Source organism: Equus przewalskii, chromosome 15, assembly GCF_037783145.1.
Source record: "Equus przewalskii isolate Varuska chromosome 15, EquPr2, whole genome shotgun sequence".
NCBI lineage: Eukaryota > Metazoa > Chordata > Mammalia > Perissodactyla > Equidae > Equus > Equus przewalskii.
This window is the reverse complement of record NC_091845.1, coordinates 12,820,382-12,838,492: the sequence shown is the minus strand read 5'-3', so window position 1 is coordinate 12,838,492 and position 18,111 is coordinate 12,820,382. Positions and strand designations below refer to the sequence as shown.

General features: G+C 41.3%; 1 protein-coding gene across 13 annotated transcripts in view; it reads left to right on the top strand.

The window, feature by feature from the left end:
* ITPR1 (inositol 1,4,5-trisphosphate receptor type 1) overlaps positions 1-18,111 on the top strand; it is a 319,039-nt gene that overhangs the window by 188,025 nt on the left and 112,903 nt on the right. For 10 of the 13 annotated variants that reach the window (XM_070576706.1, XM_070576704.1, XM_070576711.1 and 7 more), the window contains 4 exons: positions 3,301-3,449; positions 4,372-4,483; positions 9,958-9,990; positions 17,939-17,974. In XM_070576706.1, coding sequence (XP_070432807.1) covers positions 3,301-3,449; positions 4,372-4,483; positions 9,958-9,990; positions 17,939-17,974 — 330 coding nt within the window. The remainder of the gene's footprint in view (positions 1-3,300; positions 3,450-4,371; positions 4,484-9,957; positions 9,991-17,938; positions 17,975-18,111) is intronic. The other 3 variants (XM_070576710.1, XM_070576707.1, XM_070576708.1) reach the window with 1 other exon arrangement.

Below are 18,111 nucleotides of genomic sequence, written 5' to 3'. Positions count from 1 at the left end.
TATTCTCTCACAAGTAGTACATGGACCACAGTTTGAGAATCACAGCTCCTTCAGATGAGCTTAGCGCAGTGGTTAAGAGCAGGATCTCAGGCCAGCACCTGGGTTCAAATCCTGGCTCCACTGCTTAGAGATGGTGAAACCTTGGGAAAGTTACTTCAGTTCTCTGTGCTTCGGTTTCCTAATTTGTAAAACAGGATAATAGTAACACCTGCCTCATGGGGTTGCTGTGAGGATCAAGTGAGTTGAGAACATGTTCTAGTTATCCATGCCTGTGTAACAAATCACAAAAGCAATTGCTTTGTTCTCTTTTATTACTCTGGAGGTTGGCTGGGCTCAGTGAAGTGTTTATTGTTCAGGGTCTTCCATGTAGTTTCAGTCAGATGGTGGACATGGTTGGACTCATCTTGAAATCTTACTCACTCATGTGTTTGGCAGTTGATGCTGTTGTCAGCTGGGACCTCTGCTGGAGTTGTTGACTGAAACGTCCATATGTAACCTCCCCAAGTGGTCTGGGCTTCTTCACAATATGGCAGCTGGGTCCCAAGATGAATATTTCTAGAGAGAGACAAGTGAAAGCTGTATTGCCTTTACGACATAGCTTTAGAAGTCACATAGCATCACTTCTGTCATACTCTGTTGATTGAGGCAGTCACAGAGGTCCACTCAGGTTCAAGGGGATGGGACATAGACCACCATTTGATGGGAGGCATGTCAGTGACACCTTGTAAGAAGAATGTTTGAGATAGAATATATTGTAGTGGCCATCTTTGGAAAACAGAATACACATAAAGCGCATAGAAAAGTGCCTGGCATGTAGTGAGCACTCAATCAATGAGACCTGCTATTATAGTTATTACAACTATTATTATTGTCATTACTGTCATTACTATATTATCATTATTAGATGAAAGAAATGAGACTGTGAGGTTACATAACTTACCTAAAGACAAGTGAATTAACTGATTAATTTATCAGCTCCATGCTAGACACTGGGGTTACAGCGTGAGAAAAACCAGAAATGATCTTTGCCTTCATAGAGTCTTGAGTGTTGGGAGACAGACATTAACCAGCTAATCACACAGGCAAAAGTAAAATGGCAAGAAGATAAAAGCTACAGAGAAGTGAGTAGTGCTATAAAAGACTAATGAGCAACCTAATCTTGCCTGGGTTTGGGGATGGTAGTCAAGGAAGGCTTTGCTGAGGAAGTAACATGTGAACCAAGGTCAGGGAAATGTAGGACTTATTTAAAAAGAAAAAATGGAAGGGAGGGAAATAGCACACATAAAGACCTTATACAAAAGAGAATATGGGGCATTCAAAGACCAAAGTTACGTTAGTGTGGCTTGAGCCCGTGGAGCTGGGGAGGTAGCCGGGGCTTTGCAGGTCAAGGAAAGACTTGTAACCTTATCATGGCAGAGCCAGTTCTTAAACAAGGGTAATTTGGTTCTTAATGGAGTGCTTCCTGGCCTCACTATGCTTTTAGAAAAGGGAGGGACATTTTAGACTCTTAACTGTATGAATACACAGTATTTTCTTGCCTGCTCCAACTAAATAATCTGCAGCCAAACACCAGTTTCTTGTGCTCTTCTTAGATTTATTATGCATATCCGTGGGGAATGGAACAAAATACATAACTATAGGTAATGCTTATTGTAAAGACTTGGTCAATGGCTAAAAAGTCCCTCATTATATAATGTTATTGTCTGAGTCTCTGTAGTTGTGAAATTGCCCAGGACAGCAATATTTGTCACAAAGTAAGAACATTGACTTGCAGACTGACTGCTTATATAATTAATCCCCATTTAGACATTCCCTCACTTAACACTAGCATCTTTCCCTGCCCATCGCTTCGCCATCCTTGTCTTTTGGTCTCTCCCTGATTGCCGAATGTTATACATTTGACAATACGGTGCAAATCAATTGCAATGTAAAGTTCAAAGCTTGCAAAAGATGCAGGATTTCATGAACATGATGTTGAAGAACTTCTTCAATCCCATGCAAATGCTGTAGACAAAGATTTGCCAGAGTTAGAACCAGTAACTACCTAAGAAAAGAACATTGGGTGCTTTCAAAGGGAAAACTGATGAGACCCTCAGAGGATTTTGTAAAAATGACCCTCTTTTTGACTTTGTTGTGAAAGTCAATATGCATTAAGGGATGTTGCAATATACTCTTACAATCTTTTTTGGAAAATTCCTGCCCTCAAGGAAACAGTTGGATTCATTCATGCATTCTTTATGTATCCTAAATATTATTATTGAGTGATTACAATTATCACGCGAATTTTGTTAAATAGAAGATAAAATAAAATTATATTCATATGTTTTAGTTTTAGTTTCTGGCTAAAAGATCAATGAATTCTTTACTGACCAACACCCATGTAATTTGGGTCCCCAGTTGAGGTGAAGGCAATTTAAGTGGCCTTTCCATGCAAATCTCCTTGGTTAACCAGACCCCCCTGTATTATCCAGCATGCTGTGTTCTGCCCGTCTTAGCCCCTAGTTAGCTTCTGAGTTACCAAGCCCTATACAGCAAACTTTAGCATCTTTTGAAGATAATTTCTCATCCGTTTTCTGCCATTTGCCTTTATATGGTGTTTGTTGTGTTGGTTTTGCTGCTCTTTCAACTTCTCTCTGTTTTCCTTTCCTACAGCTATGTGTTTTGCATTTGAAGACCATCATGCTATCAGGGTACATGTATTTAGCATGTTGATATAGCATGTTCATTCATTTGTGTTTTCATCTTTATATGACTTTATTATATCAATAATTCATGCTCATTGGAAATAATTTGACAATACTCACAAGTACGGATATATAGAAGAAAATTAGAATCACCTTAATCCCACCACCCAGAGAAAACCACTAGTGATGTTTTAATAATATTTGGTGTATATCCTTTAGATATTGATGTTGTTTATAAAAATCGAATCATATAGTCCATACTATTGTTTGACCATTTTTTACACTCATATTGTAGACGTCTTTCCACATTGTCGAATGTATTTTTTGCATCGAATTTTAAAATATATGGAATGATCCCTTGAGTAGCATAAAAATCATCTCAAAAGAAGGGCTGGTGGGAATATTGACTCGTTTCTACTTTGTTTTCTGCATCAGGGGCTAACGCTTCAGGTAACCATTGGGTAATGTCTAATAATTTGAGATGAATGTCGGACAGCACTAGTTACTCTAACCTAGCCTAGCCTGTGGTCATGTTTTAGGTCAGAAGTGAATGTTCTCACCCTCCTGTAGTCAGCCTTGGCCTGAGCTGCTCACCAAGGCTGGGCTTCCATTCCAGGACATCGTCTCAGCACTGGAGGACCGTCTGAGGCCACTGGTACAGGCTGAGTTATCTGTGCTCGTGGACGTTCTCCACAGACCTGAGCTGCTTTTCCCAGAGAACACAGATGCCAGAAGAAAGTGTGAAAGTGGAGGCTTCATTTGCAAGTAAGCAGCCTCTCTCTCTGGGGTGGTCAGTCACAGAGCCCCGGTGACCAGGCAGAGCATTTGTGCCTGAAGGAGACGCAGGCCTGGTTTTTGACTTTGTTGAGTACGAGGTCATGTGCTGGGGATCTATTCTAACATTCCCCTTGTAAGTTCAGTCCTACTTACTGACACTGTTGTTGTTGTTTTGGTGAGAATTTCTCCTTTTAAGGGCGTGCCTGTTCTTTTATCTTCCGTTCAACAAGTGCTGACACAGCGCCCACCATGGGCTGTGATGCAGACCTAAAAAAGTCATGATCCTTCTGCCCTCCAAAAGGTTGGGCCTACCAGGACACCACAATCTTTTAAAACCTAACAACTTTGTTGTTTCTTAGTTTACGCCGTGAGGCATAATGTAAAAGAAACAGCTGCTTCCGTCACTGGAAATCTCCATTTGATTTTTACCTAAGGTTGTTTTTTGCTTAAGAGTGGATTCTGCCCCTTTGAGTTTCTTACTTTTCTAAGCCCCTCAAAGGACAGGACTGTGGATAAGGAAGCAATGTGTGTTCACCCCAATCATCATCTTTATGAGATGTTTTTACACTGCTGGCGTGTTTTAGCAGCGTTACCAGCAATCCTCAGTGGATAAGTAGCCATGCTTTAAAACGAGCCGGGTAAGCGGACCTCTGTGCGATTTCTCCTCTCCCTGTAGAGACCCCTGCCCAGTGAGCTTGTTTGCTGTTTCTAACCAGCAGGTGTCGCTATTGAGACACCGTTGCTAACAAGCCCTTCTCAGTGCCGTGAACGCCCTAATGCCTGTTTAACCCAGGAGCCCTTGATAAATATTTGTTCTTTAACTGACTAGTTATGGTAAGTTGCGTGTGAGGTGTTTTTTTTTAATTTAAAGATTGTTTCAGGGACGTAATGCATGGTTTCCCCCATTCAGGTTAATAAAGCATACCAAACAGCTGCTGGAGGAGAATGAGGAGAAGCTCTGCATTAAGGTCCTCCAGACCCTGAGAGAAATGATGACCAAAGATAGAGGCTATGGAGAAAAGGTACTGCATTTTACTCTCATGTTAAACCAGGTTTTGCTCTTAAATTGAAGGGACGGGGTGATTAGAAATCCCCCTTATTTCAGGCAGTGTTGACTTAGGGGTTAACTTTTTTTCCTTTAATCTATTTATCCTGCCCCCAAAGATAGCTAAATCATATGACTGTCTCTTTGAAAAGTCAAATATACTTAGTTGTCCTCTATAGGCTGCTTGCCCATAATCTGTTGTCAGAGAAATAGTAATAACAAGATTATCTATTTAAATTCCCAATGCGAATGCAAATGCCTCTTGTGTATTAAGGTGTGTGTTCCTGAATTTTGGGTTCCGGCTAAGCATACCTGTGGGTTTACTTCTTTCTGGTGAGATGTTGCACAATCCTTCCAGTGTATTAAGAAACGCCCTCCAGTTCTAACTGGAATGAAAGCAGGTAAACATGTCACCATTTCTAATTGAGATTGTGAAACGGACAGTCCTTGGGACCCGATACTTCTTAGCATATGCGTGAGGGAAGACGTGCAGAGAACATTTCTCACACCTCCGATTTTGGTCTAAGTGGGATGCAAACAATCCTATGGCCCCTCCTTTCTGCCTTCAGCAAAAAAGCATGGGCCTGAGTTTAAATCTCACTAGTTTTTATTTGAAGGTAATAATGTTCACTAATTATCTCCTAGCCACTTTTAGCAGCATTTTCTGGGTAGGTGAAGACACTGATATCATTGACTTGTCAAAATACCTGGTAACCCATTTATTCATCTCCATGAAGAAGCCTTGATAATGAAATCACCGCCTTCTTTGTCAAAATAGATGGTGACAACCAGATTATTGCTAAGTATAAAAGTCTGCTGGAATCATGCATTCTGACGTAAGCAATTTAATATGTGAGAGTCTTTGCATAAGAAAAAATAAAGAAGAAAAGTAGACAGTCCTTTTTTGCAGCATATTTCTCTACTTTCTCCAAACCACAAGGCTTTTAAATCCCCCTCTGAACTTCTAAAGTAGATAAATTAAAAGATGAATAAATATTGAGTAATTAGAAAAAAAGTATCTATAGCTCAGTAGGAATTTTGTGGTGGAAATCTGCCAGAAAATAGCTTATAAATATAAATAATAAAGCAAAGAACCCTGGTACAAGTGAGAAATGATGAGACTATTTGTTCATACAAACACCTGTGTAGGCACCTAGGTAGGTCTTACTTTAAAAAAAAAAAAAAAAAGGAAAGAAAAAAAAGAAATGGCTAATAGCAAAGAATGCATGTACCAGACAAGTAAATAATAGCCGTTTATTCTACAAGATCTTTATTTTTCTTAATGTGAATTTTAAATATTTTAAAATATGATTCTAGTTAGAGAAATTCACTCTTTATAGTGAGGTACAATCCACCAAGAGGTCATAACCATCTGTGAATATATTTGCACCTTTAGGTTATAAAATGGGACTTTAACATGTGGAGACCACAATTTTTTCTTCTTTAGAATGTCTGTTCCTTTCTATGCCCGAGGTTTTTAAAGTAAACTTCGTGTTTCTATTCCAGTGAATGTTGCAAGTTGTGATTACACTTTCATTTCTCTTAAGTTTTCTTTTTATAACATGGAAAGTGGAAGCAGTAGAAGATGGTTGAGTCTCTGTCACTTGGCAGATAAGTACGATAGGGTCTTTGGGGCCACGTGGAAGGCATGCTTCCCCCATGCCTTGCCCTACCCATAAGTGCCAACTGGGAGGACATCGTCTCAGACCCTGGCAGAGAGTGGACCTGAGATGTTGGAACACTGCCTGTTTTAAAGCTCATGGAGAATGACAGGGTGCAGGCTTTAAGAGGGCAGTAGATGGAGGTCACTATGAAATAGTAAATTCTCAGAGTTTAGAAGAGGTTCTTAGACTATAGCTCAAATCTCTTGTCAGTTGCTCAAGAAATTAGCCACACCCAAACAGACAGAGGCTTGGAGGCAAGATGGCATTTTTTTTCAGTTTGGTTGGAGCTGTCATCCCCCCCATGAAAGTGAAAATACTATAGGCAAGTATGGGAAATGCCATGCAACAGAGGAAGACATTCTAGAAACCCATGTTAGTGAGCAGCTCCAGCACCTACAGCACATACTTGCAGTGCTTCTGGCCCTGTGCTCTGACTGTTGGAAAATGCTGCTTAACCATTCACATTAATTGAACTTTAAAAGAGAAGGGACTGCTGAATGACTGTTTCTTCCAATCTGGTAGTTGGTATCAACTTGGTCCTAAGGCTTTTTTTTTTTTTTTAAAGATTTTATTTTTTTCCTTTTTCTCCCCAAAGCCCCCCAGTGCATAGTTGTATATTCTTCCTTTTGGGTCCTTCTAGTTGTGGCATGTGGGATGCCGCCTCAGCGTGGTTTGATGAGCAGCGCCATGTCCGCGCCCAGGATTCAAACCAACGAAACACTGGGCCGCCTGCAGCAGAGCACGCGAACTTAACCACTCGGCCACGGGGCCAGCCCCGGTCCTAAGGCTTTTTGAAAATGCTTTTGATGGTTTACTGCCTGTCCCTGTTTGACGAAAGAAGCATGATGTACAGGGCAGGCCAGCTTTTTTAAGAGTGGAAGGAACCCAGAGTCAAAGAACTAACCTTATTCAGGCAAACCAGTTGGTTTTAGTCAATAAAATAAATGTGATGGTCTTTGATCTGGGTGCCAAGGACACAAGGGCAAGTGTTGAAGCCATTTCCGTCTTCCTTGCCCAGTTTTCCTATTAGTTATCTCTTAAGTGGAACTTGTCCCATGACTAACACCCTCGTAGGATGTCCAGGATTGTTCTGCCTCCCTGCCCTCTCCTGAGTCTTTGTGGTCATAGAATATGCTCTGGTGGGCTCTCGCATGGCCCCGTCCAATCCTGCCTCAGCACACAAGGAAGCCATGGTGGAGAGCTGAAGTGACGTCCCAAGGTCATGTGGCAGCATCAAGACCAGAACCCAGTGCAGTGTCCTTTTCTGTCTTCTCAGGTGGTGCCCACCATGTCTGTAGGCCAAGTTTTCTTGTCTTTTTTTTAAGCCATAATCCTTAAAGATGATAAAACTTGGGTGTTTTTACTCATCTCTGCTTTTTCATTCAACATTTAGCATTTAGTCAAAGTCACAGATCAAGAAGAAAGTTAAAATCGTTCTTTATTATCCTGTCAGAAACGTTGGGTGCTTACATAGGTCTACTTGTCTGAAAAGCCATTGAGAACTGCCTCTCATATACCAAACAGACTAAAACGTAACAGAATCACTTTAAGACTGACTTAAACTTTTTAAATGCCATATATACTCACTAGTGTCCTAAAGTATGTCTTAAATAACAATGATAACATTTATTGACTTCTTGTTATGTGCCAGCCACTATACTAAGCACATCTTCTGCCTTACATCAGGTCAGCCTCAGACATAGATATTACTATTGTTCTTAACTATTTTATACATGGAGGAGAAAAGACAGTCTCAGAGAGGTTCAGAAACTTGCCTATGGTCACATAGCTAATAACAAGGGAGCCAGGAATTCAAACCCAGACAGTCTGATTCCAGAGTCATATCCCTTTACCACTGCATCATCAGTGAATGGATCGACACCATTTGAATGTTTTGAAATCCACCTACAAGTCTAAGTTTCGTCTATGTTATATGATAATATAAATGACATGAGACAGTGGCCCTGAAAGCACTGAACATAGCAGAACTTAAATATCTAGTCTTTGCCTCAATTCTGATTTCTCACCCAATTGAAAACACTCTCCAATTAATGCCAAGTGACTTTCCAAGTTGTGATTGTCCCAAGGTCATCCAAATTCTGTGGTTTGGGTTGGGCCCCATTTGAAAGAGTCAATGAGTAGCCAGTGGTCAGTCCACTTGTCTTGGTCCACTGCCTACGAAGTGCCCACTGAGAACTATCACACATGATGTTAAGGTAGGGGCTGGTCGAAGGAGACTGTCACAAAATTTAATCATGATCATTTAGGAATTAAAAAAAAAAATCTTTAATTATTACGTCTCTAAAATTCACAGTACCAGCAATGCATATTGTTCTCAGAGAGTGCTAAATATAAAGTAAGAAATAATAAAAATGACCACCAAAATAACGGTGAAATACATTTTTGTATGGTACTTATAATGTCTTTCTAACTTCTGCTTTCAAAGTTAATAAACTTTAAAATTATATAAGGACTTTATAACCACTCTTGTGTGCAATGCCTATAAACTCTGCTTTTAATCTACAGATTAAACCAGGTCCATGTTTTAAAAAAATAACCTTCCCATAGATAAACATCTCTAAAATTGAACGTGAATCTCTCTGTAACTCATAAAATATCTTCGAGCCCTTGGACCCTGCTTGAAAAAGGAACATAGTTATTTTATGCATTGGCAACTCTGTAGTCCCCTATAGGCTTTTTATTAAGCTGCTGTTACTTAAGTGAGTAGTCAAAGAGCTTTGAAAAGAAATTCAGAAGCCAAGAATTGATATAAAAAGATATCTCAGAATTTATTTAAAATCCATTTTCTCTTCTAAATAGTAGTAGCTGGTTTACTACCATAGAGTTTTGACCTCAAGAAATGTCAGGGTTTTCATTTCATACAAATGGTCAGTCCTCTGTTAATTCCCAAGGCTTCTTTCTCTAGGTGAATAAGGTATTAGCATTTCGTTTCTAATAGGAAGTTAAATTTGCAAGAAACCAGTGTTTCCGTTAGGAACTTAAAATTGCAAAATGTACCAGATATTAATGAAATATAATAAAGATCAGTTGAAGATCAGCCATCTCTCCTCAAACAACCATAATTATGGTTAATGCTCTTTTTTTTTTCTTGAGCTTTATGCTAATAAATTGTTTACTTGTTACTAATGTCACTTGAGTTGGCACTAATCATCTTAGGGGAAAAGTGTTTTCTTTAAGTATCAACGGTACCAGGATTTGGAGCTTCTGGGGTTGGGATATGTTGGTCTTATTACTTGCTGAGATTGACGCTGGTTCTGATTTAGCCCAACTGTGGTTTGGACCCCAGACCCCCTATTGAACGGTAAAATGAGTCTAAAGAAAGAATTTTCTCCTCAGCTGAGTTGATCCGACTATAGTCCTTTACCCTCCTCTTTCCCATCCTCTTCTGAAAGAACATGATTCTTGACTGGGGAATTTGCCCTTGCTCTCCTGTTGGTTCAAGTTTTCACGTCTGCAAGAAAGCGCACAGGCGCAGTTCTGGGCCCTTGATTAAGTGACCTGCTAGGTTTGACATTTGGCACGTACACAAAACATGGCAGCATCCTGCCTGTTTTGTTCCAAAGCAGAACATTTCAGAGCAGATGTCACTGTGAGGTGCGGTAGTGTCCACAATGCTTGCACCCCTTAAGAGGGTCACCATCTAAGAGTGCTTCAGCCTGAAAGAGTCAGCAATACAAGTACATGTATGAAGTTTCTAACACTTAGCTCGCTTGTATTTCCTTTCCTAACATTGCCTTCTTTCTCTCCCTCCTTTTTTCTTTTCCAGCTAATTTCCATTGATGAATTGGATAATGCTGAGGTCCTAATTTCATTTTCTTTTACATGTCCCATGGTGATGTTTCCATGACACTCTTCCAGTGAACACTGTGATCTGTCCCCTAGTCTCTACAGTGTCTAGTACCTGACTTTGTGTAGTGTGCCTTCTGGGAGTGAGTCAAGTCCTTCGTGTCTGTGTTAGCATTTCCCATGAGTTTGTTTGCCATTTGTGCTTGGAGATCCTGTCTGAGTCTAGATAAAGATTTTCTAAACTGCAATAAGATTTCAATCATTCACTCTAGAATCTCAACTGAATTTGTGGTTGATGTTGGCCGTTAACCTCTCTCTGAAACTCAATGTTGATGTTATTATAAGGAGCTTTTCTGTCTGTATGTACAGCACCGATACAAAAAGAAATAACAGCTTTGGTGTAGCTTGAAAGTAGTAAAAAACAAACAAACAAACAAAAAAAAACACCACTACTCTCTTGGTCCACATGTTGGAAAGTATTGAGCATGAGGGGGTCATATAAAATTTTGTCAAAGTGCAGTGTGAATTCAAAGTGCCAGTTGAGACTTTCAGCTGCAGACTTGCAGTGAGATTAGAAATGTACTGTATCTGTGTCTTCCCATCTAGGAAAACTACCTAGAGATCAAGAAATTGAAATGTCAGCCGATGGCTTCTGTATTTATGTCTCAAATTGGTTTCGCTTACCCAAAGTTACCCTGGAGACTGATGAGTGGTCATTTTCTTTGGGATTTGGGGCCTCTTAAATATTTTCTGTTTTTTGTGAATATTTTTCAACATTTCTTGCCATAGTTTTAGGATGTGATACATGCTTGGTAAGTGGTGCTAGAAAGGATTAATTTGGGGAATTAATGTATATAATTGAGGAAATTTAATTGTTTGGCAAATTAAGCACACTGAAAAAAATATTCTATTTGACTTTAAAAAAATAGCTTTTCTGGTTTACTTCTTTAGATAGCTATTCCTTCATTTGGTAGATCAATTATTACCTTATTTTGAGTGGGATAGAGCTACCAAATAGAATATGTTGTCTGTTCTAGTTATCTCCCACCATCATTTTAGATATGGTAAGAGATGGTTCAAATATACCTAAGGGGAGTTTGAATTACAGACTTAAAACTGAAAGTGATATGAGTGGTTATGACTTTGGCTTGGCTCTTTCAGGAATGGAACTCAGAGAGGTTAAGTGACTGGTCTTAGCCCACACAGATATAGAGAGCCTAAACTAGGACTCGAACAGTGCCAGCGCCTCTCCTGGCCTGGTGTGCTTACTGCTCTGCCACAGTCAATTCCGTAAGCACAGACTTTTCCTTATATTACCAACATGAGCAGGTCAGGAGGCCATACCCTCTGGGATGAATAGAAAGTGAGAAAAACAAAAGGTTGTGCAGGGGCTTAATTAACTGCTTTAACTACAGTGATTTTTGCCATTTTCTGTTTAGTTTTCTCTCTTCTGGGTTATTTGTATGCCAGAAAAAAAAACATGTAATGCTGAATTTGCATGTTGACACCCTTCGACACTCTTGTTTCAACCTAGAGTTGTAAATGCCTCACTGATTTGAATTTTTCCTCTGAAATACTAAGGTTGAGTTTCTGTTTGCTGAAGTAAAAATTAAGTCAGGAAAAACCTTCCCTAATCGGAGTCTGCAGTGTTATTAATATACTGTTTTGCACCATAGTAATCAGTTGATGTGTTTGCTTGCTCAAGATAGAACTTGGGTCTCCTGGCTGGGAGTTTATTGCTCGCTTATGGAAAGATTCCACAGTTGGAGCAGGTGTGTTTATAATTATACTCTAGGAAACAGAATACTGTCTGTTTATAAAAGAAGAATGTTCTGGCAACCACTTGGATTCTTTGAAAATTCCCTGAGGAAGCAACTGTGGATCCCCTCTTCGTTGTTACCCCTGGCAACCATCACAGCCCTGGGACACCAACTCTCTGTCCCTAGTCCTCAGGCTATCGGATCTGGCCCTCTGAGTAGAGATGCCCTATTGGCCTTAATCACTGAGGACTGTTCTGGAAACTGTCGCAGCTCCTGCCGTTTCTCCCCCACCAAGCCTTTTGTCAGAGTGTGCTGGTGCGAACCTGCAGCCCACAGCTGGAGTTCTGCAGAAGCTTAATGAGAGTTCATGCTGGCCCAGGATATGGGCAAGACCGCACACCTGAATTGCAAACCAGTGTTCCAGTTTCTAAACATGGTGGGAAATAGCCCCTGAGACAGGGTAAGGCGTATCTGGGGACCCTGTGATCCTCTGATTGGGGAAAGGCCACCGCCCTTTGATGATAAAGGCCAGTTGGGCATCTCAGGAGAGGAGATGTGCAGTGAACGACTTAGAAAGCAACACAGTGTCTTCTGAGTCTCTGTCAGTGCGCTGAGAAATCAGGGTGAAATGAGGACAGAGTCACAGAGGCCCTGCAAGACAAGTGTATGGTATAGGGCCTTCCCAGCTGTCTTCTAGAATAAAATTTCATTTGAACCCAGGAAGAAGGGTTTTTTCTTTTCGTTCTTTTTTTAGCAAATAAAGAGGAAGAGTCTTCATCCTTACCCCCAGGTTTACCTTTTCCTTGGGGGTTGCCATGGAGGGGGAGACATGCACGGGGTGGAGAAGAAAAGGGAACACCTTGCGTTCATCTCCTTTCGGCTCATTCCTAAGTTCATAGCTTGCTGGATTGTTACACGTATATGCACACACGAGTCAAGATATGGAATGTTTCCATCACGCCAGAAAGTTCATTCCTGTACCCATTCTTGGCTTTAAATGGACGCTGAATGATGCTAAAGACATCCATTTATATGACTAATATTTGAGAGCCTGTTCCATTCCAGGCACTGTGCTAGGGAATTTGGATACAGTGATGCCCCAAATATACAGTGTCGGCCCTTCTGGAGTTTATGGTTATATGGGGGAGATGGAAAACAGTACAAATTAATGTTAGGTGACAGCCGTCAGCCCGGACAAGTGTAGAAAGGAGAAGCACGTGAGGTCGTGAGAACATGTAATTTGGGGACTTCTACCTGAGCAGGGAGGTCAGGTAACAGCTTAAGATGTCAGGTAACAACAGGCAAGGGGCGCCACCAGGTGATCATGTGAGTCACTTTTCTAAACTGTAAAGTGAGGTGCTAACCAGAGGGATGATTCTGATGAAGTACTCAGACTTCAGGGCGAGGTGGTGGGCGGAACAGTAATCCACTTTATTTTGGCATATGTGTCTTTGGAAAGGCATGGTGTGTTTAGAAAGTGTGTGCTCAGTGGACGTATTGCATTTCTACATATTTGAGATGTGATCCCCATTTAATCACTGTCACTTTGGAAGCATGAAATCTCCAGAGCCGCGAGTGTCAACTAGCAACTTCCCCTTCCTACACGGCAACAGAGAAGCAAGGTTGACATTTCCACTTGTTCAGGGTGGCTACAGCCTACCTGTATTGAATCCTCAACTTCTCCTACTGTGAGCTGCTTCTGCAAGCAAAGGATGCCACTGACAGGGAACTTTGTAAAATTCAGGGGGAAAAAGGGGAGGGAAACAAGAGAAACACAAGAATTATTAAATTTCACCTTCAGGGGGCGTTCTCATGACGTCCAACCCAGGGTGGAGGTGTCCTACTTTCTTGTATTGCTGTGAACTGCTGGGTTGGGCACCTGCCAACATTCAGGCGGCAGTTACATAAGAGCTTCTTTTTTTTCCTGGAATTTAGGCTCACTGCTGATGTGTGACCTTCAGCAGTAATTGCCAATAAATGCAGCGGGCCTGTTTACTGTTAGACACTGGCAACCATAGAGCAAGCAAGCTCAACCCAGAGCATACAGAAGCTGTTGCAGAATCTGGGGAGGGTTTTTTTTTTAATGCTGAGATTATTCCCTAATGACTGAAGTTGTATAATTTAGTCAGAATGCGTTTTTTTTAAATGAATTTCACAATTGAGTTCTGATGAACTTGTTCTGTAAAATATAGGTGAAATTGCATCATTGGAACTAAGTAATTTTTACTTCTTATTTTGTTTCTAAAAACAAATGCCATTAGTAAAGGGCATTGTGTTAGCAGATGTGAAGAGTTAATGTTGTTCTGCTAAAATGCTAGATAACTTCTATTTTAGCAGAATTTTCTGCAAAGCGTTCTGTTGGCTTATTGTGGGTTTTCAAAGGCTGTTGAAGGACAGGGCCCAGCAAACGTATTTGCAAGTCCATTTACTGTTTGTTTGTTTGTTTCCCTCCTCTGAGGTCATGATTGGGTGAAAAGGAACTGAAGACTGGTTCAGGGAGATTATAGATCATAAATTCCCTTTTATTTACTGATAACAAGATCTATAATACAGCTGCATTTCTTGAACTGCATTCAACTTCTGCCAGGGGTGGTCCATGGAAGAAGACATCTTACTTCAAAGGAAAATTCTAGAAGCCCAGGGCTGGTAGAAGAATTCATGTTGTTAGCAGATGTTTACATGGCTGTTCTCTGTGCTGGACTTTAATAGACACACACGAAACGGATATATGTAGGTATATAAGTATGTGAGTGGGTAGGTGCTGTTATGCATACACCAGAAATAGTAACCTAGGAAGTCAAGAATGACAAAGTATGATTTCCTTCATTTATAGTAGAAATTTGTCCTTTGGAAAAATGTTAAGTACATTATGTATCAAAAGTGTGTGTATCAGTGTCTCATCTGCACATATCTAGTTACTACTCAGGTACCGTAGTTATGATGCCCTGACTTGTGGCATCCTCCAGGAAGGACACTTCGGATTCAGTGACTAGAGATTCATTTTGAGCTTTTATTTCAAAGTGAACCATTTGAAATCTTTTTCTACTAAGTTTGATTTTGCTGACCTCATAAAGCACTGGGAAGATTTAAGATCAAAAAAGAAATATGAAGAGGCAACAGAGGGCAATAGTTGGTTTCCAAGTTCAAAACTAGGCAACATCAGATTACTGTCAGTTGCCTGGTCGGTTTAGGAGACTTTGCCTTGCACTGGTGGGGTCAGCACCTGAGTATAGTGACTGATCCTGCGACTAAGGTAGAAGGAGACAAGACTTGTGACATTTAGACATGCCCATTTTCTCAAAACATTCTCCTTAAGATGTGGTCATTGAAAAAAAAAATTAACTTCTATAATAAAAACGTGCTGAGAAAATCAAGTTATTCACTTATAAAGCATTATATTTTGCTTTGGATATTATATGTTGCGTTTAGGTAGCTGTTATCTTATTCAAACCTATGTAGCTTATCAATATGCTTATATTTTTCAAAATTGTAGCTTACTGACATAAAATAACCTTATCCTCAAGGAAGTCTGGCTGAAGTCCTCACAGCGGGAGGTGCTAGCATAAAGCTGTTGGTTATTTTACCAAATTGCATGCCAGGTATGGTTGGGTCTTTTCCCTGCCTGAAATCATTTTGTGTCCTAGCAGGTTGTATTGTTTAGGGAACTTGCCTGTTAGATATTATGAAATAAGGTTTACAGAAAATATACCAAGCATTGCTTAATGTTTTAGCTGGAAGGAATCCTAAAGAATATCTGCTTTGGTCTGCTTAAACTACAGTTCAGGAGGTGGAGGCTCAGAGAGGTTAGTGACTGGCTCAGGGTCACACAGAGCCGGAACTTCGATGAGCCATGGTCACACGACGTTTGTCCAGTGCTCTTGGTTTTTCCATTCTGTTCCGTGAATGGATAGCATTAAAAAATTGTCCTTTTGTTTAAATAGTGGTTCCTGAAGCCAAAAGCATACTTGGTTGTCCCAAAAGGCTTCATGAAATGTTCAAGGAAAAAAGATAATTTAAATTTAATTTTTCTTTTAAAAAATCTATTAATTTAAAACAAGTGTGACATCATTTTAGGGAGGCAATCAAGTGTCAGTGTAATCATGAAACATATCAGAAAGTACTGGTCTCTGAGTGATTAAGAAACAGCTATGTGGTACCTATGATGACTCTATAAGAATTCAAGTTGCTTCTTTGGACAAGGAGATCTCAGACAAGAGAATTTAAAAAAAAAAAAAAGAAAGAAACGAAGAGGCACACCAGTTCCAGTTCCATCATCTTTATTTCCTTTAGCTTTTGTTTTGAGTGGCAGGGGAATAGGAAGGTAGCTCTGGGGGTTCCTGCGGTAAATCCTTGCCTGTAATCTTTTTATTCTAATCACATAGGATCAATATAAAGGATATATTAGTGGGCATGTGACCAATGGAAATAGTAGAAGATAATACTTTTTTCCATCAGTATCTCTAACTGCTCTAAAATGCATGGGAAATTGCTTTAATTCTGCTTTATCTCGTGTGTTCTTTTTGCTCTAAAGGCAGATAGCGCAGATGTTTGCACAATTTTAATTCTTCAGCCTGAAGCATATAGAACGTAAGCATAGAGGTGAAATGCATTCTAGGATCATAATATTATTTATATGATCTTGAAAAGACATATAACTGAGCTCCGGCTTTGCTTTCCTTGCCCTATTCTTTCTACCACAATATGCCTCCCGACTCCAACAGGAAGCTAAATGCTTCAGAGGGAAATTTTCTGCCTGAGGCTAGTGGAGTTGCACTCATGCCTGAAAGCTCCTCTGTCCAGAACTGAGCGAGCAGCCCTCCAGATGTGCCTCCTTGTCCTTGGTGAATTAGTTTAGTCTTTGTGCTTAAAGAGATCCCCTGTATTTTTACTTCATTTTACCTGTTGAGAAATAGAAAGAAATCGTTAGCTTATGTGATAGCAGTCTCATATTAAGAGCATTTTTTTCCATCTTGGGGATCAAACCACTAAAGGGGTAGTGTTGAGTTGGATTGAGATACTACCAGATTTCACAGCTGCAGTCCTCCCATGCTTTCAACACCTGCTCTGGCTCGCCAGTGACAGCCACAGTCTGGCCTCAGGGTGTGCTGTGTCGCTGGAGGCTGGAGCACCACCGAAGGAGGCCAAGGTCTCTATGTTGCAGTATGAGCCTTGGCCTCATTCCATGCCGTCAGACCACACCTTGAAGCAAGCCAGCCGTGCCTGGTGCGTGACTTTGGTCGAGGGTGGCCTGGGTAGGGTCCAGCGGTTACATCTGACGTCAGTTTCCTGTTCTGAGCATGTGCTCTTTGGAGGACAGATTCGCGGTGCTGTCTCCACATGGAACCGTGGACTTTTCTCTGGCCACACCTTCTTTTAGCCACCACATGCACTCTCACAATTACCCTTTATTTCCTTTGAGGGCATCATCTTGTCTCTCATATGTGGGTTGGAAATAATGAAATCAAGGAGGCGGGTGGAGGAGGTGGGTATCTTATGGTGTGGCAGGAGTGGGGCCAGGGGACGCAGTCCATGGAGCCCCTGAGGGAAGTGCGTGGGTGGGACGGTAACCAGCCAGGGCACCCTGCACTCAGGAGCCACCATGTCTCCTCACAGAGATGCTGGAGGAGGGAGGCTTCTGTCCACGAGCCAGAGCCTCGGGTTTTACCATCTGATGCAGGGTCAAGATGCGGCAAAAGGAGGGACCCAGGGAGATGCATCTACCCACAGGAAGAGCTGGTGTCAGGAGAGTGGTGGCGCAGAGCTTTCACAGCTCTGGGCCCTTGGGGCGGGGACTGCACCTGAGGCTTCTGTTGTCATCACCCACCGCCTCCTCCCTCCCTGAGCCCCTGGGTAGCACTGTGCTGAACAAAACACAGCTATATGGTGGTTCTTCCTTTGACATCTTTTTTTAAAGACGTATTTCCTTCTTGGTCAGTGGTAGACGTTTTGTTTCTATATTTTAAATATGTTTCCCCATCTCAGGCCAGTTGTCTCGCCAGCACAACCACGTTCAGTTCCATTTAGAATAGAAAGTGTCTCCTCACCTTGGTTGCTGAAGCCCCTTCTGCAGGTGGTACAGCAGTCACCTCACCTTTGATCTTGCCTTCCACGTCTTGTCCTTGACTGTTGGTCTCTGGACTTCTTTGTGGCCCGTGAGATGCACATGCCATCACTAACATGCTTCGTTTTACTCCCAACCAGCTGCCACAAGCTCCGGATTCTGAGAACTCCACAGAGGTGTGTGTTGCCCACCTGTATTTGCGGTGCCAGCAAATATGGGTGCTTCTCAGTTGTCCTGGTTGAGTGTCTGAGTAGTTGTGGTGAAATGTCTGTCCCGGTGGGTGGTAGATGTGGGAGGGAAGTGTGTAGCCTGG